General features: G+C 34.3%; 1 protein-coding gene across 3 annotated transcripts; it reads right to left on the reverse strand.

Annotated features, from left to right (window-relative positions):
* On the reverse strand, positions 1 to 24,038 carry LOC123193106 (protein unc-13 homolog). Of its 3 annotated transcripts, none has more exons than XM_044605896.1 (27): positions 23,806 to 24,038; positions 23,093 to 23,160; positions 22,131 to 22,306; positions 21,955 to 22,019; positions 21,451 to 21,784; positions 19,215 to 19,281; positions 18,891 to 19,044; positions 17,527 to 17,694; positions 17,313 to 17,423; positions 11,016 to 11,225; positions 10,616 to 10,717; positions 10,287 to 10,517; positions 9,402 to 9,476; positions 9,078 to 9,158; positions 8,502 to 8,684; positions 8,260 to 8,415; positions 7,050 to 7,142; positions 5,205 to 5,276; positions 3,535 to 3,652; positions 2,691 to 2,869; positions 2,193 to 2,274; positions 1,859 to 1,951; positions 1,668 to 1,774; positions 1,107 to 1,184; positions 934 to 1,029; positions 624 to 719; positions 1 to 393 (listed from the first exon to the last, which is right to left on the reverse strand). In XM_044605896.1, the coding sequence occupies exons 2-27, from the start codon at positions 23,098 to 23,100 to the stop codon at positions 217 to 219; spliced, it is 3,312 nt and encodes a 1,103-aa protein (XP_044461831.1). In that variant the 5' UTR covers positions 23,101 to 23,160; positions 23,806 to 24,038; the 3' UTR covers positions 1 to 216. The 3 variants fall into 3 exon arrangements, with proteins under 3 accessions (XP_044461831.1, XP_044461829.1, XP_044461830.1); XM_044605894.1 differs by having other exon boundaries at positions 1,859 to 1,960; positions 23,806 to 24,036; XM_044605895.1 differs by having other exon boundaries at positions 1,859 to 1,960; positions 23,093 to 23,200; positions 23,806 to 24,036.
* Positions 24,039 to 24,258: the final 220 nt, after the last annotated feature.

Genomic DNA, 24,258 nt, shown 5'->3' on the forward strand with positions numbered 1-24,258 from the left:
TGAAAGAAAAAGGATGCAAATTTCATAATTCTTTAACAGAGGTGCTTCTCACATATTGTACAAAAGACGAATAAATGGAAAAGAATAAAAGAAATTAATGCAAAAAAGGGGAAAAAAAAATGTATAATCACATTCTCAAAACATTAAAATTATAGTACAAAGCAGGTACTAAAAATGAACGAGCACTGACACTGAATTCTAAAGATTCATGTATGCTTAGGCCAAAGACTTGGGTATCTTGTACTGTTTCTTTAGAAATTGAGAGGCCTCTGAATCACTCCTGTGACATAAAATTCTTATTAAAGTGTCCGTATCGGCCCCTAATCTGCCTCTGGTGCTACCCTGCAAATCTGCACCACTTCCTGCTCTACATTCCTCTATCAGCTCTCGTGTCTGTGAACGATTATCGATTAGTAAACATGACATAAAGAGCTACAAGTAGTTAACAATCGGACCAGGTTGACTTCTGCGATAGTAATAATACTAGCACTAGAAAAGGGTATTATTTCATATACAACTGTAATTAATAGCCTTATTGGAGATGCTAACTAAATTTTCCTAAGTAGAAAGCATCCGTGATTTGGCTCCCTAAGAAACATTTGAACTGCAGCACAATAACTGACCTCATAGCCATGCAGCTTTATCACATTCCGAGCACGTGCGACTTGATTTTCTACCACTCCTCGAGGAAGCCCATCTCCCCCAGAAATAAAGAATTCCTATTGAAAGACACCCAAACTTTGTTAATGGTAAATATCTAGTTTCAACCAAGTTAACATAACAAAATTATCACATAGCATCAAATTAGATTTTCAACATGAGATCGATTAACTTTTATATGCTTTGAAAGCAGCAATATCTAACAGCCCGTCTCTTTTCCCATATAATAAATGCTCCTACTGTCTTCACATTTGATGAGTTATTGGGCAATACCTTTAAAATTTCTAAGTCTTCTTCCAACTGTTTTGCGTCGCCAGGTAAGAAAACTCGTGATGGGCCTCCATTTAGTAGGACACGTAATAGACCATCCTGGAAAGAGAAATATTATTAACAAAAAATATACTTCGAAGGATACTTCGCAATCTGTATACAAACATTGCACATACCAGTGATGCTTGAAGTAGACTAGTTACGATGCGATCCCGAAGCGCCTCCACAATAATATCACATAATTGATTTAGTTCCTGCAGAGAGTCAAACAGCCTCAATCTCAGTATAAATATATATACAAGTTTAAATAAATGACTCTGCTAATTAAATTTCTCAGATAAGTATATGTTTGTTAATTCTAGTCTTAAAACTGACAGGTGACCCAGAGAATTCCTTAGTGGTTACCGCAGATCTGATTTGTTTAAACCTTTTGAGATTATGATGTTTCTTATAGATCTGACCAGGTCATATGTTTAAATTTGGAAATTTTGCAGATGATATGAATACTATTTTTCATCCTTGTCTGTATTTGCGTTTCACAGCTACAACAGATGCTATAGTAAATACGTAAAGAAAAAATGCTTAACAAGGAATATACTCCAACCAAGTTGCTATGGGGTTTAGTATGTATGGATAAAATTCTTGTTACATGACTACACTATTAGTTCAAACCCATACTCAGCTATGGTTCCCCAGGAGACAAATTGCTACGGGGCCTAAAATGTGACATAGCTTACCATATCAAGTGGTTCAATTATTGCTTCCAACCTAGATCTGGAAACACTCGGTTTATACAAGTTGTTAATAAATGGCTCCCTCAAATCCCAAAAAATTATTTTGGTACCTGCAACATGGAAAAGGGGTAATAATTAGCAATTATGTATTTTTCTTCAAAGAAATTAGACTTGGAAACAAAGAAAAAAAATACCAGTAAACTCGCAAATGTGGTCAATAGCGGCATTTATCTCTTTTCTACTCCCTTCAAATGTATCCTTCTGAGTGACTTTGGAATTCTCATCCACTGATTTCCCTACCAATAAAAAGATTAGTGAAACAAGCAATCATTCGTTAACACTCCAGAGGAGACAACAGAAGGATGTGTTTTAAATGATTGTAAACTACAGTAAATTAAAAGGTGGCATCTGAATAGAAGCATGAGGTTACTGGTTAAACAAAAGCATTCCAACTAAAGGTATTAAATTTCAATCAAAATAATGTAAATGAGAAGATTAAAAGCATAATTTTCATGTTTAGATACATACAGACAAATTGTTCACGAGGCTTTTTTCTTGCCCAGCGCTCCAAAATGCTGTCTTCCAACTTATTTAGTTGACTAATTGCATACTGTCAATGGAAAATAATAATAATAAAAATTTGCATCAGCGAATGATTTTTCATATAACTAAATTGAAATTAAGTGTAGCCAGAACACAAAGCCTTTATCACATATTTTACTCTGGACAATGAATTCTATTATCAGAATCTTATGGCAATCAAGAAATCCAAAAGCAAAACATAAGATTTTCAACAGAAACAACATAAGAAGCAATATTAAAAATCGTTAACTACCAAGTGTTAGTAACTAGAGCAAACCCTTGAATGTATAATTCTAAATTCTTCAACTTCTCAACAGCTGATGCCGACATAAACTTTATCAAATTAAACAATTATATGACAAAAAACTACACAACCGTCAGGGCAAAAGACCCAAGTAAATCCATTATCTTCACTAACATCGAGTAGTTAAGGCCAGAACTCACATGTAGAGTATTTAACTGAACACAAAGAGTTGGTGTCGTCAAGACATTAATTTCAGTTGATCTTATTTCATCTGACATCCTAGGGTCAAATAGTTCCTTCTTCACAAAAGCTTTTATTCCAGCTTCCTTCTTGTATCGTGTGAGGACAGGCACAGGTGGAACTAAATCGTCCTTGCTACCTACATGCCAAAATAAAAAATTCAATGCCCATTTGGTAAAATGTTGAAATGTAGGAAACAGATGCTGTAAAAGTGGCAATAGCAAAAGATGATAACAGATTAATTTAATATATAAAAATATTCACTTCCGCACAATGGGTACAAGTTTCTTAGGTTCAGGTGGAGAACCAGAAGTGAAAAATCAATAAAGACAGGATAGAGAGGAAAAAAAAAGTGGAAGAAGTTAAGGGGATAACTTGGTGGGAAAGAAACATTAATGTCTCAACATCATCGGCAATTTGTAACATATCACACACATGTAATGGTTAAACCTAGAAAATCCTAATACTACCAAAAAAGATAATTAAAATAAGTCTTAGCTACAATAGGTAATACCACAAAAGAAGACAGAAATACACATTGCATAGGAAATACAAAGGACAAGCCTTAAATAAAATAGACACTAAACATACTCTCATGTCTAATATGTCCTACATCAGAAACAGAAACCAAAACTCTTCTCGTAACAAGAAACTCAAAATCACTTCCAGTAAGAAACCTAAAATTAGGAATACAAAAATTCCTAAATTATCAGTTAAAATAAGCAACTTTCGAATAAAGACACTGAAAATACTTCAAAACTGGGCAAAAGACTATAATCCATCAAATGAGAATGCAGAACATACCCGACTTGTCAATAACATGATTTGAGTACACTTGAAATGTGTTGTCTATGCCACGAAACAGTGCACTCAATTCTGAAGACCTCATTGGAACTTGAAGGACAAAGAATTGATCAACCGTCTGCAATCAAATGAAAATCATTCATTATGAAAGGAACTGTCTTTCAAACTGTAACATGCTAAACCTCCACAAACAAAGGTCTACAACAGAAATGAAAGTGTCTAATCACACTTGGGTCAAAACAATGATTAGATTACCACTGATTAAATCCCTTCCCATAAAAACCAAATCTCATGCCAAACATTTTAGTACAATGAGCAAATGTGCATATTATTGGTGTTTATCCAATTTTACCCATACCAGATGTACTTTCAAAGTTGTTAGAATCTAATTTGCATTTGAGACATTAGTTATAGAAAATCAATGTTACTAATTGTATAAGTTCATAATATTAAATCTGTCATTTGATCAGTATGGATGAACATCTACATCAATATAACAACAAAAGATATTTTCATGAAGCTTATACACAGGAGAAAAATAAAAGAGTACTTCTAATTCAACTGAAAATACATAATTTTTTATTACAAGACACTGTAAAAATTTGTCAATAATAAAAGCAATACAAAAACAAACAAGTAAACCACTAAAGAAAGGCAAGCTTCAAAAAGCAAGAAAGAGTTGTACTATACATAACATATAGCCAGAAATATTAATTTGAAAATCAACAGAAAAACAAACATAAGCTCCCAATAATCAAAAACTAAACATGGGTCAAAAATACCTCCCAATTTGAAGGGATTAAGAAAGAATTCTCTCAAATTTCTTTTGCTATGCTTATAGGGAAGCTATAAGTCAAACTCTATCGTAAAATGAACGGATATCTTCTTCTTTGTGAACACCAAAAATCTTTCTATTCTTACTAATCTGATCACCCAAAATGTTCAAAACATTAAATTTCCACTTTTTAGGGTTGATTAAAAATATATCACATGGGTAATAATTCTTTTCATCTTCTATGGTTAGCTTGTAAGCACAAGTAGTACATCCCATCTTTTCCTCAGTATCATGCCTTACCACAATAAAACCTTGGCTGCCATGCTATTGTATTAAGGAACATCAGACCAAAAAGATAATGTGTATGAAATATGGGAATCCACCACTTAATTACTTCATAGCAAAATCATATATTAGGGTCCCAAGTGTAAGGTATGAGACTTGAATCCCATATTGGAAAATATGGACAACTAGTGCGAAGTTTATATGATCTTGGGCTCTCCCAACTCAATAGTTAACTTTTGAAGTGTGATTCTCCTAAAATTTATATAATTTGGTATCAGAGTCATCACCATGTGGTTTATGTCTCCTAGTTGCAATTGTGCGGTACGGATGGTGACGTCGGCATTGTAGTGTTTGACCGGTGCTAACAAGGAGTTAGCGCACAGTCAACTTACATGGACACTAGAGCTGCGGAATATGGTGGTTTGTTAGAATTCTAAATAAAAGTATAAGACTTTGATCCCACATTGAAAATATATGAATAACTAATGTGAGGTTTATATGGTCTTGAACTCTTCTATCCCAATAGTTAGTTTTTGAGGTGTGGTTTTTCTAAAGTTTATATCACTATAAAAGAACACAATAGACTTGAAACAGCTACACAAATTCATACCTCCTCAACAATCCTATAAACTTCAACAATTGAACTGCCATGCCGTTGTTGAGGTGAGATTGGGTCCCACCGCTGCAAAAGAATTATCCAAAGATAAGTTCAATTTCTAAAGAAAGAGCTAAGAAAGCAAAAGCAAAAGTCACCAAAAATTATAATTGAAATATATGGAACTACTGTTATAGCATGAATATTGTTGTTACTTATTCACTTTTAGGCTTGATATTTTAGGTTAACAATCGCTTAACAGAGTTAGCGAATGGTTACTAAACTACGTATAAGACTTAGATTAATTAAGCAATCTTATGCTCAAATCCCTCAATCACATACAAGTTGAGATCTTTGTTCATTGTCATGCCCGTGATTGTTACTGTTTAATCTACATACCTATCATATGAGGCAATGAGTTTATCGTTGGTTGCCAGAAAGTGTAGCTTAAGTCAAACTGTAACTTAACGAGAACGTACTCTTAAGTGGAGCTTAAGTCAAACTGCAACTTAACAACTAAAACCTACTCTTAAGGCTAACCAATGAATAACCTTTTTAAAAAACTTCAGTGCAAAGAGTTACAGTTATATATTGTGCATGATGCGGTAGGAAGCAGGTATACTTTTTTCATATTCACTATATTTAGTCTTCTCAATTTAATAATGTTTTAGCAAATACGAGCCAGACGTTAGCAACCAGATGTGAGCATCACAATCCCAATATTACAAAATAATATATTTAATATTCCAATTTGACAATTCACAATCTATCATACCACAATAAAGACCTCAACCTGAAGCATGCATCTAATGTAAACAGAAAACAAAATTAAAAAAAAAAAAAACTAAATATGGTATCTGAACCCCAATAGACCACTTATGAGAAAAGCCTTAATCAAAAGAATACTTGGAGTTTCAAGAAAACGGTGGATTTTTTTCTTGAAAACAGATTGCGTTGAATCATCTGTACTCCTTACATAATATTAGTGTTAAAGTACCTTCCTAACAACCATAGTGTTTGTAGTTACACAATTAATTAATGACCCTTACTATAAGACTACATTTTGAAACAAAGATCACCCTTCTATTTGAGTTTTCAACTCCCAACTCACTCAGTCATCATTTATTAATGACCCTTACCACACCAAGATTACATTTCGGAAACAAAGACAAACCATACACTTTGAGTTTTCCATTCTTAGTTCAACAACAAAATTCTCTCTCATTTATCTTAACGTGACTCTTCTGACTTTTCATTAAAGGAATAATTTGACCATGCAATTTAATGTGTGGTGCTGTTCAGTTTTTTAATAAAATTTTTAATTACTTAATTATTTTTAATTATTTATTATTTTTTAATGGGTTGTCAAGTCGTGCTGGCCGTGCCCCTACAAGCCGTGCCAAAAATGGCGAGGCCCTGGCCCAGCCCCCTACCTGTCTTTAACAATGAATTTCAATGTCTAGTGTTGTTCAGTTAGTGATACATGCTCATATAAACAAAAAAAAAAAAAAGGCATTATAAACCACTTGAAGAGAGAAGCTCAAAAGTAACAAAGAAATAAGAAAATCTTCCATTTCATGTGAATATAGTGGAATTACAAGAATAAACTTTAATTCCATATAAAAAGTTCACATGTTCAGATCAGAAACAACAAACAGTATATGATCCAAAATAAAGTAGGTTTATTATGAGCATAAACGAGAAAAGAAAGAAAAATGTAGGTGATACATTCATATAAATAGAAAAGCTACTGCTAATGAAACATGCATTAGCCAGCAGCATGACCATTTCTAGGTGACAAATAGTGGCTAGACAACAAACAAGTTTTGTGATAAGCAATAAAATAATCTAAGTATTTACCTCTTGTTGAATAGCTCGCTCCACCCAACCTAAAATTCTTCCAAGCTGCGAATTAAGCCACCGCATCACTAATGTCCCAGATATAGACTCAATCTGGTAAAAAAAGATAACAAACAAATTTATGAATATAGACAACCAAATTCTAACTAAGAAAAATTTGAAATTAACTAAAGTATCATTAGACAAAGCAATCAATCTGAGAAAGTAGGTCCAACAAATAATTTAACCATAAATAGCCTAAGGAGGGTCATTGAAACCTATGTTAACAATACAACCATAAATGAGAAGTTTAGACAGCCCAAATAGCCAAATGGTCCTTTATACCATACATCTAGAAGATTTAGACTTCTAACCACTTCTATAAAAGTCTTTGCAAGCCAAAAATGGTTTGGAAGACTGGATTTATGGAATGGTAAAATAGTGGCATAAATACTTCACAAGGGCAAATCAATATATACTATTATCCAGAGAAGAAGATGAAAGGCATGTTTAACTTATTTTTCTTTTCTAATGTAAACAAGAAACTTTGTTTCTAATCAAAAAGAAAAATTACAAAGATTCTTGCCCCCTTAGTTTGCTGATATAAAACAGAATACATGCTCGTTAAATTCTTAACACACTATTCCAGGAGACCTTTCAGCAATCTCAGTATGCATTATTATTTCGTGACTGAAGCTCTTGCCATTTATGCTCCCTCACAACAGATAATAGCCAAAAAGGGAGGAGCATCAGTGGTGGTCGCATATTATAATTTACAGTGTCTAAATGATTCCCTAAAATTGGATATTCCACTGCACTAAGAATGCTACAATATGTGGAAATGTTAAGTCTGGGTATCAGTGCAGAAAGAAAGATTAAAAACAGGTCCATCTTTGACTTTCAATCCGCATGCATGGGTGAGATCCATGCTCCTTAGCCATATTCAGAATATCAACCTGTCCAAGGAGCAAAGTGATCCATTGCAAAGCTGGACACAGAGCATGACATCATATGAAAGAGAGAGAAGCATGCAAATCAAAAATCGAGTATCTTTGTTTGTATGTATACCTAAAATAAAAACAAAGATGCCCAAGAATGATTCCAATTATCACTCAAGATTGAATGAATGAGCTTCAAGGTGTATCGCTGTAACTTTATAAGTGAGCATATTTCTATTAGAGGCTGTTTCACATTAATAAAACAAAATCAAAATTAAACTGAACGATCTCACCTGGTATGGAACTAATTTTCTGTGGTAGACAGCTGCAGTATCTTCCCCACATGCAGATGTGATCAGTGATATTATATACTGCTCAAGGCTATCGGCAGCCGGAAAAACAGATGCGACATCCTCAGTCAAATGTTCAGCACCATTGAGAAAAGGTTTCTAAAGAGGACAATAAGATCTCATAAATCTAAAGTGACAATCCATGCTGTCTGAGGGATCCATACGAGAGTTACAAATCAACTTACCAACTTGTGCCCATAAAGCTTGTGAAGAAGTGAAGCAGAAAAAATAATTGCCTGTGGATGCCTCTTAGAAAGAACTGGCATGAACATAGATGAATCTTTCCTCAGAAGTTTAGTAGTCTCTACAGCAAGCAATGCCAAATGATGTTCATGTCTTGTTTCTGATTTATCAACCGCCTGTAGAACCTGCACAGAAGTGTGAATATTAGAGTACAGAAGGGATATCAAGTCGGCATCAATATTTGAACCTTGAACAGCTCTTTTTGACATTTCATCTGTTACATAGGAAGGTCTGGAAATAAAAGGGTCAAACATTTTTCTTGCATACATTATATAGTGATTGACCAAACAAGAATATTCCAGTATGTCATTGAATTAATGAACTATCAGTACAGTTATGAGAACAACAAGATCCCAGTAGCCAAAACAAAAGTCAGATAAAGAACCTCTTCCAAGTAGGATTATAATGATTTACATGTCAAACATAGTTTACAGCAGTTAAAAAATGTATTAAAGGAGATTGAATGATATAGCACATTACAAAACCCCAAATTTGCAACAATCAGATACAAGACTTACCCTTGCAAATGAATTCTTAATGGATGATGATATATACAATTCTATTTGATCGCAATCTGAGGCAGATATAGATTGCATTGCCTGCAGAAAATATAAACCATGTGACATTTGAAATTATACAGAAAAAATAACATAATGAGTTCAGCTCAAATTAAGCATCAATTCCGGACAGACTGAAAAAAAAGGTCTTTCAGCATATATTTGCTTCTCCAGCAAACAACCCATCAGCTTAAAAGACAGAAATCTGTTTAAAAAAATATATTTTGGACACTATTTATATCAGATAATTTGTGCTGAGAAAAATACTAATTATGGTGGCTATACCGCTTCAGGTTCTTCCAACAAAAGCCTCCGAGAAAGCATTGCAACAGTTACTACATTCTCCATAAGCAGTAGCCCCTACAATTAAATGGAAAAGTTTTATATACTCAGTGGCAAGACTAGGAAACTGACTTGTACCAAGTGTTTTATTTCATGAAAAACTATCGCATGCCCTTTGTTCATACATTAAGACTCAAAAATAGTGCTCAGAAATAGATGTCTACAAGCTGTAATTGGCAATTAATATTACAATTTCATTAAATTAAGACCCTTGTAATCTTTTATCTATGATCAAGTAAAACAAAAAAGTAGCTTCACAGTCTGACCTAAATTGGTCAAATTGCTAGCTTGACCCAAGTAACCAATAAGTTTAAAAACAAAGTTTAAACTCATGTCAAGGTGGCCAGGTTATCAAGCCCAGTCAACCTTAAATGCAAACTTAACCTATAGAGGTCCAAGTTCAAGCTTGATAATGGAACACAAAATTAAGCTCAAACTTAATTGTTTGTTAATTGGTCAAGTTACAATAAAATTTCATCAAGCAGAACTCAGTTAATTAGGTAAAACACTGTTCAGTTGCTTTGCAACTATAAAAGAGAACAATCAACTCACAATTTACAAAGTTGTAGTTCTAACAAAAGTTTAAATTTTATAAAAGACAGAAAAGGAGTTCAAGTACAGCGGAAAAAACATAATTAAATTTAATGGGTTGCATGAGCATTTGAGGGCAAGCAAAATTAATAGCACGTAGATCATCGTCATTTGTGTTTAATGAGAAATTAGATGAACTATAGATGACTAACTATTATTGATCCCATTAAATCTTAAACCTCGAAAGAGATCAATCTTCAACATAGTTAATTTAATGCTTGCAGAAGGGAATCAAACCTCATCAAAGTGAACATGATAGTCTCCTAGCTGTTTATCTGTCCAATTTTTTATAGGCAATAAGAAAGACTGCAAGAAAGGCAAACTCCAAGAGCCCTCTTCACCTTCAACTTTAGAAAGCAAACTTTTCAAGTGTAACCTCTCTTGTGGACCCCGTTGCTCTTTTAGTGGTATCTTCTTCAATTGGTCAATGGAATGTTGTAACATTCTTTGCTCACTTGTGATTGCATACTATAATTACACAACCACATAGTTACAAAATACTATCAGTAATTTTAATGACCACAAGTTAATTTGCCATCAAGAAAAAAGCTCCATGAGTGTAATACCTGTCGAAATAATACCCATGCATAGCATGTAAAATGCATAGTCTCTGTGATCCCTAAAATGCGCCATGTTGACTTTAAGAGCTCAAGAATTTCTTCCACTTCCTGGAAATAAAACAAACTGTAGTTGGTCCAAGAAAATTTCTCACATCTACAATGAATAATCCTCTTATCACTGAAAAAAAGTAGTCACATCTACAATTGATTTTTTCTTGGGGTAATGACCAATATGAATGTTATGTCATATTATCTTAAAAATTTTAAGTTATTGCAATGGATTATTTGCATAATAGAAAGTTTATTACAATAATTTCAGAAAACAGAAAGATATTCAAAATTGTTTAGAAACTCAACTCCTGCTTTGGTTTCATGTTACCCTGATATTATACAAAAATGAGCTTACCTCTGTCAATTTCCCCACATCTAAAATGTCAAAGACGCTGAGAAGGAGTTTCTCATAAATTCTAACATTTAAATGATAACCATCTGCCCAGTGGCATACTTCACCAGTTAAGTCACCCCGAGCTGGCCTCTCAGCAAGTGGAATGGCAATCTCTCTGAGAGATCTCAAGCATTCTGTGCGCTGGAGTTCACCCGTAGAAGATGGCAGAGACTACTAACAAGGAAAAAGATAAAGCACACAAAGATGATAAGAGACGAGTAAAAGACAAAGAAATATTCCACAATAGGCATAAAAGCATTCCAAAATGTAAATTAACATAACTCTGAATGACAGTTAACCGAAGTTACTAAACTGTAAAGAAAACCAATAACATCTCAAAAATCTGGGAGCATCAATTTAGTTCAAAATTAAATTTTGATTAACCATTTTAAGAAAGGTCGCTTTTTACAAAAATTACTGACAAGAAATTGACAAACAATGTAGAGAAGTGATAAAACTGTTACTCATGACCAATGGTTACTAAAAAGTGACTATGCTTAAATTTAAACCAAAATGAAGCACAATAATTGAGATAATATGATAATTGTATGTGATGGCAACGAGCTTATGCTTATAAGAACAAAATTGTTAAGCTTGATGCCATGGATAAGGCACAAAAAAGCGAAAATAGCAAAAGATGCCCTGACAGAAAGACCATCACTATCATTTTATTGCAACACATTTTAGCCAGTACATAATTTTGGACTTGGAATTAAAAGCAAAATATAGAGTTCACAAAGCATAAACATCAACAACAACAACATCAACGTAACAGAAGATTAACCAACATAGATTCAAATAAAAATATGATGAAAAACTTTTATGCTATAACCTATATCTAAATTAAACCTAGTTACTTCTCATCAATAGCAGACGAAAAACCTTGTTTCTTGTTAATAAATAAAAATAATAATGATTGAAAAACATTAACCAGAATGTTAACAAGAAAAGACTCTTTCATCACGTAGGCTTATTGCATCAGTTGGTTAATGTAGGAAACCAGGAATAAATCCCTAAACTTTAGGGGTTCAAATTCAGATTTAGTCACTGAATATTTCTTCTTCCTAGTTTAGATTGATTTAATTCTTTTTCTTAGTCTAGGCTTATTGCTTTCTTAGTTTGTTGTTGTAAATTACGTATAAATTCACCTATTTACTACTGAATAAAATCAAGCAAGAATTCCTCAAATTTTCATTCTTGTTTCATGGAATCAGAGCCCAGGCTCTAAAACTTGTCTTTCCTTTTTTTTTTTTTTTTTCACTCTTAGAAAAAAATGGTGTAATTTTCTGAAATATTGTCAGAACCCTATCGGAATATTGGCAGAAAATTGTTTCATACCTTAGACACCATTGGAGTCATTTTTTTTTCATCACAAAAGCTACTAGAGGCCCACAAACAGTTGCGGAAATTCTAAAATCTCGCCAGAAACAGTCATATATTGTCATTTTTCAGCCAAACGTCGTCAAACATCATCAATTTGCCATTGGGAGTCACCAAACATCGTCGATCTACACATCTCTTTAAGTTACCCTATTGCAAATCTTTGAACATTACTAGAAAATCTCATATTTTGCCAAAATTTTGCTAGATGTTTCTGAAAGTTGTTGATCTAATATCAGGAGTCACTAGACATCATTGATCTACACATTGCCTAAAGTGATCCTACCGAAAATCTTCAAACAATATCAACAAATCTCAAATTTCGCTAGACGTCGTCAACATTCACCAATCTGCCATCAGACTTCTCTCAAAGCTTTTAGCTTGCTAGGAATTTTAGAGGCCAATTGGAACAATTGCCACCTTCACAACAAATTTCAAAAAGGCCCCTCAACAGTGAATTTTAAAAAGCCCTGTGGCAAATATCACAAGGCCCTCTTGTGGCAATTCCCTTCCAGAGGAAACTTCCATGGCCACGGGTCCTTAGGCTTGACAACCTCCTATGTTTTCTTAATTGCTCCTTCTCATACTACTACAACCTCAATTGCTCATAAAGGTACTCCTAAGTCTAATTTTGTGTCTCACATCTTGCCGAATAATGTATGGATTGTTGATATCGGTGCCTCAGATCATATGACTAGTTTTATCTCTATGTTTTCTTTCTTTGCACGTTGTATTGTTGATTTAAACGTGATAGGAGCCTGGTTCCAGAATGATCAACTGGCTGTTGTTCAGTTGCACTAATGGCGATGACTTCTTGGCTTCAGTGATGGAGATGACTGTTTATATTTATGAGATGTATAAAAAAAGTGCAATGTAACATTGTTCAATGTAAACAGTGATTATATCAATGAAATAGTAAAATAATATTATAGTTCACTCAGATATTCCTGGAATCAAATGATAAGCTGAGTACAATTCTCCCTTCACAAAATAACACACAATAAGCAAAACAAGACTCTAGGACCGTTTTCCAGCTTTCGAGAGGTTGGCCCTCACTAATGTTTTTCTTCTTCCTGATCTCTCCCCTCTTTCTCTATTTCATTAATCCTTTTGTAGCCATTTGCCTCTTCCCTGGTTGCCACCTCAACACCTAATATTTCAGTGGTCCTAATTTCTAATAGCATGGGTACTGACTTATTCAGATTGTCTGTTGTTTGTCTCCTAAAGTGCGTGTCTGCTGCCTGCCCCTCCAAGTGCTTTCTGCTCCTAGTCAACTCTTCCACTTGGCCAGTTGTTCTCCCTTGTCCAGTTTCTTTCCTTCCTTTCTTCCTCACATAGACCCTTTCCCTAACATTACCGCCCCTATCAAGAGGCACTTTGTCCTTAAGGTGCATTATTGGGAAGAGTTGGTGGATTTTAGTGTAGAGTTCCCACGAATTTTCACAAGTTGGCAAGCCTTTCCACTTGACTAACACCTCCAATTCTCATTGTGGATTATACCTATGAGCAATTACGTTGTCAGGCTTCACTTCCAACTCACCTTCTTCGTCTAAGCAAGTCGGTAATTGTTGGCAGATAATGTTGGATCCAATTTGCTTCTTGAGTTGGGATACATGGAAGATGGGGTGAATTTGTGCAGATTCAGGGAGTTGTAATTTATATGCGACTTTTCCCACCCTTGCTATAACTTCGTATGGACTGTAGAAACGAGGACTTAACTTTTCGTTCGGGCGTGATGCCAACGAACGAAGGCGGTATGGTTGAAGTTTGAGGAAAACATAATCGCCTACCTGGAATTCGATATCTCGACGGTGCTTATCAACGTTTCTGTTCATTCGTGACTGAGCTTTGCAGAGATTTTCTTTTAGGTGATCCAAGATGCTATTCCGCTCCCTGATTATGCTATTTACTTCCTCAATTTTTGAATCTTCTTCCACCAGTCTGAGGAGGGGTGGTGGCTCCCTCCCATACACGACTTTGAATGGTGTCATCCCTGCTGCACTATGGTAAGCCGTATTGTACCAATACTCAGCCCAAACTAACCATTTCACCCATGTTTTCGGCTGACCCATGCAAAAACAGTGTAGGTAATCTTCAAGGCTTTATTGACGACTTCGGTTTGCTCGTTTGTTTAAGGATGGTACGCCGAACTGAATTTTAAAGAGATCCTTGCAACCTTGAACAGTTCCTGCCAAAAATTACTCATGAATACCCTATCTCGATCAGTTACTATGGTCCTTAGGAAGCCATGAAGTCATACTATTTCTTTAACAAAAATTTCAGCTATGTCTTTGGCAGTGTAGGGGTGTCGGATTGCAATGAAATGGCCATACTTTCTGTGCCTCCTCCGACCACTTGTAGGCATTTTTTTTAGCAGGTTGGTGAGCGGTTCTAATATCTTTCCGTACCCCTGAACGAATCTTCGATAATAACCTATTAAACCCAATAATCCTCTCAGCTCATGTATGTCCTTCGGCATAGGCCAATCTTGCATATCTTCGATCTTCTTGGGTCCACTTCCACCCCTCTCCTTGACACAATATGCCCCAAATATTCAATTCTTTCACTGCCAAAAGAGCATTTTTTTCTGTTAATGACCAAATTATTTTTCTGTAGCAGTTGCAAGACTTCCTTGAGGTGTCACTTGTGCTCCTGCATGCCCCTACTATACACAAGTATATCATCAAAAAAAACCAAAACAAATTTTCGCAAAAATGGTCTGAATATGTCATTTATGATGCTTTGGAACGTTGTTGGAGCATTCGAAAGTCCGAGATTAAGAATTTGAAGAAATAGTTGAAGACAAAATTTGAGGTTAAAAATTTGGGAAACCTCCGATACTTTCTTGGTATGGAAGTAGCATGAAGCAAACAGGGGATTTATATCTCTTAGAAAAAGTATAACCTTGACTTATTGCCAGAGACTTGAAAAAATGGTTGCAAATCAGCAAGTACACTTTTAGAATTGAATTGGGAGTGCAAAAGTACTCAAGAAGATCCTCTCATAGACAACAAAAAATACCAAAGATTAGTGGGTAAACTCATCTATTTATTACTCACTAGACCGAATATAATGTTTGCAGTAAGTGTTACAAGTCAATTTGTGCATGCACTATCATAAAGACACTTTGATGTTGTCAATCATATCCTAAGGTATCTTGAAGGGACTCCAAGGAAAAGGCTATTATTTTGAAAGACTTATCAAAGAAGAATTGAAAGTTATGCAAATGCTGACTAGGTAAGGTTTGTTGAAGATATGAGATCCATTACTAGTTACTACACAAAGGCTTGGGAAAGTTTTGTTACTTAGAGGAGTAAAAAGATGTCGATTGTATCTCCTAGTAGTGTTGAAGTTAAGTTTAGACCCTTAGCACAGGGAGTTTGCTAGCTACTTCAGCTGAAACAACTAATGGTAGACTTGAGGATTTCTTGATCAGAGTTATATGAAACTTTATTGTGACAACAAATGTACAATAAGCATTGCACACAACCTAGTGCACCATGATCGAGCTAAACATTTAGAGATTGATAGACACTTTATTAAGGAGAAGTGAAAGAAAGGGTTGTTAACTTATCATATACCTCAACCAAGTTTCAAGAAGTTGACCTACTTACCAAGACCTTGCCTAAGTCTAGCTTTGAATTCTTTATAAGCAAGTTGAGAATGTGTTAGGTGCCTAAGCAGCTCTATTCTCCAACTTGGGGGTGTGTAGAAAACCAAGAATAAATCTCTAACCTTTAAGGATTAAAATTCTAATTTACTAACTAAATATTTCTTCTTCCTAGTTTAGATTGATTTGATTCTTTTTCCTAGTTTAGGTTGATTGTTTTCCTAGTTTGTTGTTGTAAAATATGCATAAATTAACCAATTCACAATATAATATGTTAGGATTTCAAGTGCAAGGTATGAGACTTGGATCCCACATTGAAAAGTATGAACAACTAGTGTGGGGTTTATATGGTCTTGGGCTCTCCCATCTCAATAGCTAGCTTTTGAGGTGTGACTCTCCTAAGGTTCATATCATTTGGTATCAGAGTCATCACCATGTCTCCCAGTTATAATCGTGCGACGCGGGTGTTGAAGCCGACATTGTAGTGTTCGCCCGGGGCTAGCAGAGAGCTAGCGCACAGCCAGTCCGCGTGGGCGCCGGGGCTGCGGAGCATGGCGTATGCTAGGATCCCAAGTGCAAGGTATGAGACTTGGATCTCATATTAAAAAGTATGAACAACTAGTGTGGGGTTTATATGGCCTTGGGCTCTCCCATCTCAATAGCTAACTTTTGAAGTGTGGTTCTCCTAAGGTTCGTATCAGAATAAAATCAAGCAAGAATTCTTAAGAAAAGGGGGAGAGTTGGGGAGGGGGGCGGGGGTATTAATATCATAGGTAGCTCCCATCAACGGAGGTTTCGTAAGTATTTCGGCCTTTAAATTTGAGTCAACCATGCATGATCTTAAGTCTTCCAAAGCTGAGAAGCCTCTTTGGTATGTTATTTCCCTAGGATATACAGGAAATTTTAGAGCTTTAGCCTTTTGTATTGGTGCTAGCTGCTACACGAAGTCAGCATATTGTGTCCTGGCTGTGCTAGTCTAATTAGCATTTGTTAATTTTTGTTACACACGGAGCTACTATGTTTGGTTTATGCATCTTTGCATGAAATTGCTATTATCATCTCTCTTAGGAGTCAACAAAAAACTGCAGCTAGCAATTCCATTGACTGGGTTCCTTTGGGCAAAAAACAGCATCTGCTGACTTACTAGTAACAATAAGACTGTGGCTAACCAAGAAGAGAAACATATAACTTCTGAGTCCCATTTTCAATGGACAAAAAACAAAGCAGCATATATTACACCAATTGATTGGCAGCATCAGTGTGCATACCTCAGAATCTTCAATCTTTGCCAAAAGATTACGCAACTCGGTCGCTTTGCGCCCTGATTCCCCAAAACCAACTGCAGGGTGATTAACAAGCCCTTCCTCCAACATGTTCAACTACAGTGACACAAATTAACAAATATACTCTTATATAGGAAGTACATATCAATTCTAGAAGCTTACTGAAGATAAAGAAAGGGAACAAAGGAACAGAACATACCTGCCTTTTTTGCCAGCGTATATAGGTTTTTTTGTCAGAAAATTCTGTGCGTGAAATGCAGCATAGCAGTTCTAAAGGAATCAATAACGTATCCATTCTTTTTCCAACTTTTCCAGCAAGAGCATTAAGCAGACCTTGCCTTGTCCTTATGTCCATTGCTTCAGAAATCTGCATCAATAACCGTTTCATGGATAATGAATCACCAAAATACTTGCAAAATCAAAGAAGCATAACATAATGTTAAAATGTAATTATATATCATGAATGCAAGACCAAGAGAATTTATAAGTGCATTCATGGCATCTCTTATTCGGCAACATTCAAAATTAAAAAAAAGGGAAAGAAAAAGGAAACCTCCAAACAAACTTGGGTAAGTACTTTGAGCATAATACTGGAGATGAAGAGAAAAGAAAAAGGTTCACACAAGGACTTTGAAAAAAAAGAGTTGCACCATTAAAGCACCTTTTGACAAGATAGTTATCCATCCAAAGATTAAGAAAAATTAAAACCTCCAAAAGTCCATGAGATTTTATTCCCTACCTTAGTTGGTATGTCTTTAAAATGCATAGCAGGAAAAAAAAAATTCCCATGCTCCACTTGAAAAAGAAAAATAAAAAACTGAATGTTACACAGCGTTATATATCCGCCAATAAGTGACCACCCCCCCCCCCCCCCCCCCCCCCAAAAAAAATTAGAAAACTGATTAATAAAAACTGAAAACTCAGAACCTCCAAGATAGTTATCCATCCAAAGAAACAGAAAACTCATAACCTCCAAAAGTCCATGAGATTTAGTTCCCTACCATAGTTAGTACATCTTTAAAATGCATAGGAGGAAAAAAAAAAATTCCCCATGCCCCACTTGAAATTAAAGAATAAAACCGATTAATACAATGTTAAATATCCTCTAATAAAAACTGATTAATACACAGCATTGCTTTAATATGCTCTCTATCAAGAAAAATTATACTCTGAACAGGATGGATGCTAAGAGATTGTATGCTTTAAACCCAACTCAGCTGGAGAAATGATTCATAGAAAAATCATATTTAAGAGTGATGTTATACTTATCAGGATCAGTTCTATCATTGCCTTGTTTAAATTTAGTTTTCAATCATAGCTAATTCCTCTTCCTTTAAAATGCTTCATACAATCAATCTTCATTTCAATCATACAGAAGATATTTGGACATGCCTTTTGTTCAAAGATGGTATAGGATTTGCAAGATGATTATGGAAAAAAATTCTAATACAATTATTTTATAGTCCATAAAGAAAAGACACATGCAAGGAATAGCACAAAAATTTCATAGGAAAAAATATTTCTCACACAACAATTTACTTCTAAAATAATGAGTATCTAAACCTCCATTTGGACGCGCATGGTTTCCAACAGACCAACCAATCCAGGTGCACGTTGCGATTGATTCACAAAACTTTCATTTTTACTTCGTCCAAGCTTCCTCAACAAGCTAGACTTTTTGTCTTTCCTTTTTTCCTTGGATGGTACAATAAGGCCTCTGCTTTTTGTGAAGGAAGAAAATGCATAAGTGAAAAAGGAGAAGAAAGTGTCAATATATTTACAAAGCAATGGCAAAAAAATGTTACAAAACTTTCTAAGAGAGAGGAAAATTTATAAATTTAAGAGATGAAACAGATCTTTGAGCCAAAGCAAAATATGAAAGCTTACCCTGCAGCACCAGCACATGCCAAAAGGACTTCATATGCAGTTTCACGTAGGTCATCATCAGTAATTCCTGTAAAAAACAATGTCATCATTTTAATTTCCAGTATCACTCAAAGCTTCCTATGAGCTACAAATCCACTCATCAAAGAAACTGAAACAAATATAAACGTGGCATTTGAGCCATGAAATAACCTTCAAATGTGAATGAATCATGACTCAGTACATCTTTGAAACTCCATTCTTACCATCAAAACCAGTATATATAGACAGCAGTAAATTTTAAGCTATTCTGTCAGTGTTAAATTTTTTTACTACAACAACAAAAGGGGCCCTCCAATGGCTTTCAATCCATAGTTTAATTATCATAATATCATCGCTTATAAAATAAAAAAATACATGATGACATGGCATCTCCGAGTGAGATATTCATTACAATATAGCAGGAGAGAGTAATTTAAAAGATGCTCTGTTAATCAACAACAACTGTATTTCTAGACACAAATAAAATTATAAATGCTCAGTCATAGTGGTATAACATTTTTAGTTCTAAGGGAGCAAAAGGAAATATCTGATTGCTTTGATTCCATAGTTAAATTGACAAAACATTTTCCCACTGAACAATTCAATGTACTCCAATGAGCAAGGCATTTAAATGATGTTAAGTATCCATTAAAATGGAATCTAGTGTCACCCATTCTTCAGTTCATTTTTTAGACAGAGTGAGGTTGCAAGAAAAAAACAACAGACACTAATATGATTTTTTTCCACATTAATTCACCCAAAATTTACTTTTTATGATCACAAACAGTGTAGCAGCAAGAAAAAACTAAACATAATTTTACATACCCTGGATTTACTTTTATGATCACAAACAGTGTAGTAGCAAGAAAAAACTAAACATATTTTTACATACCCCGTATTCACCCAACATTTACTTTTGAATCTTAAGTATTGAATGTAAAGAATTTTTATTGACAGAAAATATCAGGATTACAATTTAAAGCATAAAACCTCCAGCTCTCCGTCACGAGACTCTGATGGTGCTCCACCTCCCAGAAAACAATGCTATGTTGAATTTAATTCTCCAAAAAGCTCTCTCAAATCTTCCCAATACCTTACTATTCATATCAATAAAAACCTAACCCTAGGCACTAACTAATTTGAATCTAAATTGGATCCCACATAGTATTCCTAATTCTAATTTAATATTCCTAATGGTATTTAAAACTTTAATAAACCCGTAAACAAATCCTAATATTTCTAAAATACTCAAACTCCTAATTTAATTGCAATATTCCTGAATTCTTGGGGGTCTAACACATTAAACAGATATGTTTTATACAAAATGAGTTTTAAAAAGGTAGCTATCTACAGGAAGGACAAGAAAGAGGAAGGAGAAAGAACCCAAGGCATAACAAGGGAAAGATTAGATGTCATTATAGGAACTTTCAGCAATAATCAGTCAACTATAGAGCTACTACTGACTTTTATTGGAGTATTTTCTCTGAATTTCAATGTAAGTATATAGGGGCTTTCTAAAGTGGAAGTAAAAATAGTTTCAACTTCAAAAACATGTGTGCCTTCTCTTAAACTGAAAATATACATAATCTCTTCCAAGCCAAGACTATCATTATGCAAGTTTTTGGCAATTGTCAGTATATTGAAACATATTCTTACTCTGCATTGAACCCCATATCTACTTGACATTTGACCATGAGATTTTTTTAGATTATAATAACAACAGCATCAGTAAAACACATGATAAAACGTTTTAGTTATGAAATTCAACCCAAAAGTTTTTAGTGTATTTCCAAACTGGAAAAAAGAGAAATATAGCATCACATGAAATACATGATTACTTCAGAATATCCTTCCAAGTTCCAACTGATAAAAATACAGAGTAAAGTATTACTATCTGTGAAAAGCATAAAATTAAAACTCCATAATTAAAATAAGCACCTGCATATTTCCTTCAGCAGTTTGAGCAATAAAGTTGCATTTATTGGCTTAGGAGAATAGCTCATATTAAGTTGAATACTTATGAATGTCAATCTACCACATTTCAAGTTTCTAGTTCTATTTATCCATACTTTTATCAGAGAACTAAGAGAAGGCAATGCAAACAACTTACCACACAACACGCGCAAACAAATTAGGCCTTGAATATCCTTTTCTTAAGATTCCTATGGACCAGAAATAAACAATTTTTACACATCTAGGGCATTGTTTGGTTGAATACCTGTAGCAAAAGAGGGTAGTTTCAACACAAGATCAGCAACATCATTCAGACGACGTCTTGAAAGTCGAACACTATTAACCTCCTCAGTGTTATCATCATCCTCAAAATCTTCAATGTCATCAACAGTTAGCTCTTTCTCTTGAGTGGAGTTAAACGACTCTGACCTTGATACAGCAGACACATCAGGTGATGATGCAAACATAGGAGGTGGAGTTGAGATGGGAATAGTAGGTGGTGTTGAAAAAGGAACAGGAGGTGGTGCCCTTTTCGGAGGTGAACCGGAAGATTCAGGATTTGTAACCAAAAAAAACTCATCAGCAGATCCGCCATTATTCTGAAACAGGCAGAACGACCAAGCTTATAAAGATGATTAATATATATAAAAACACAAATAAAAAGATGAACAATAATCTGTTGAGAATACAGCCTGTACACTAATTTATCATGACGTACTAAGATTACAAGAAGTTAGCCAATAAACTGTTAGGGCAATTCATAGCTTACCATTTGGGGTAAACCGGTGTGGTCATGGAAATCTCTAATAGCCTCAGAGAGTTCAAGCATTCCACCTACATTAACCAAACCAAAGCAATAGAGCAAGAGGTCTCTCAAAAACCAAATCTAGGCATGCATAGATATTACTCAAAAAGGAAATGCAACAAGATCTATAATTATATTACCCTTTTTAGCACAACCAAGAACATAATCAACACTGACTTGATCCAAATCCACATCATCTAGTGTAACTGCTCCAGGAGGCATTATAACTTTCTTAATTAAGCTACCAGAAAGGATAAAATCCAGAAGTATATGCCTGTCACGCCGGAATCTCTGCAGAAGCTCCAGTGCATCTTCCCTAAAAAATCACACACTCTTGTTTAATCTCTTACACTAAATTATGTTTGCTGGGAATCACCTTTTTATGACATTCAAAGTGCTTCCAAACACTTAAAAAACAATTTTGATCAATTTTTGTAGTGTTGTGTTCAAGTGTTTGTAGAGATTGCAAAAGTGATTTATGAGGAAACGCTTAATAAAGATTTAAATTTCAAAATGACTTGAAAGTACTTTTCGAAAAGCAATTTAAGGGTGCCTTCCCATAAAGCAATTTGAAGGACATTTAAAGAAATGATGAAAGACAATTATCGTCAACAGTTGAAATTCTTACATTCTGCATATAATTGTATCTTTATATAGTTGTAATTATTTCGATTATTCTTGACTTTTATTTAAAAATTTATTTTAATTTTTAGTAATGAGAATAAAATTTGGATTTTAAAATTATTGATGTGTCTTAAAAATCTTGGTATAAAATTTTTTAAATCATTTATAAATAAGAAAAAATATTATGTTGGGTGTTTTGTTAATAGTAGGCTGGAGAAATTTAGTGAAGAGATTAAAATGCTAGAAACATTTAGGAAATTGCAAACAATAGATAATTTTGGATCAATTCGAGTGCGTTAGGTCAACTTTAGTATAGTTCAAGTTGAGTTAGATTTGAAAATTTTCGACACGATTCTAATTTAGGTTGTATGGTTGAGGGTTTTTGACCCACAACTCGAACTGACATAACCCGATGACACAAACTATCAAGTCTAATCGCAAATCTAAGAAAAAACATAATTCATGAAATGTTACATACTCTTCCATGGTAACTTAAAAATTGAATCAGAACAAAATTCCTTGGACTCCAAATGCTATCTCCACGACCTGAAAAGGATTGTTGAATCTGATCATTGCCAATTCCAATCTAAAGCAAAAATAACAGATCACATTAAAATGCTACGAGACACAGCAAATATTGATTATCTCATACTCAACTCATCTTCAGTTCAAGTAACTTCATGAAGCAAAGTCATATTTCACTTCCAATTTAGGTTACAGATAAATGTCAATCTAGAAGTCTTAGTCACAGATCACATTATAATGGCACAAGAATCAAGATGCAACAAAAATCAATAACCTAATTATTAATTACTCTTCGGTTCAAGAAACTTTCAAAAGTCACTTCAGATTTTCAATTTCATTTACGTCAAATTTCTCGGGAACAAAAGAGAGAATAAAAGCATAAATTAAAAAATTGAATCAAGTAATTTTTAAAATCAAACTATGAGATCGCATTACAGGATACAATACGCAATTAATAGAAATCATCTAATTTTCAATTACTCTTAACTTTAAAATGTAAGTTCAAAATTTTCAATTTCATCGTCAATTTTCTCTGCAGCCAAACATAAGATAATAGCTTAAAACAAATCGATTTGAATGAATGAAAGAATTAAGTTATGCTTAAAATGGATCAATATATATTTGAATACAATAAGTTAAGAAATAATGGAGAGAAAAATATCGTACTTGAATGAAGTCGGAATTCTGAGAGAAGAGTCAATAAGAAGCTAGAAACAGTCAAAGGTTTAAAATGGAAGTAAGAAGAAGAGTTGATAGTATTTCAAGTTAATGGAAACGGTGCTTTTTGTAGACGGTGGTGTTGGCTCCTCCGAGCGAAAATACCGGTTAAGGAGAAAGAGACTGTAGCCGATCTTAAAGTGAGATTGCAGATTCCAACAGTGGCCTCGGAGTTAATGACATTTTCGCCCCTAAGATTTGATGGAAATTTTTGGTCCAAAAAAAGAATTGTCCCTAGCATAAGTTAGCAAATCACAGATAATAGAGTTAATACTATTATGGACATAATTAATTAAAACTTGAAAATGTAAAAGAAGAAACATGAGAAAAAAAAATTAAAAATGGAACAGGATCCTTATCCATTTGTAAGAATTAAGAAAGGGGAAATGCTAGAATATTAAT

Source organism: Mangifera indica, chromosome 12 (assembly GCF_011075055.1).
Source record: "Mangifera indica cultivar Alphonso chromosome 12, CATAS_Mindica_2.1, whole genome shotgun sequence".
NCBI classification, from domain to species: Eukaryota; Viridiplantae; Streptophyta; class Magnoliopsida; order Sapindales; family Anacardiaceae; genus Mangifera; species Mangifera indica.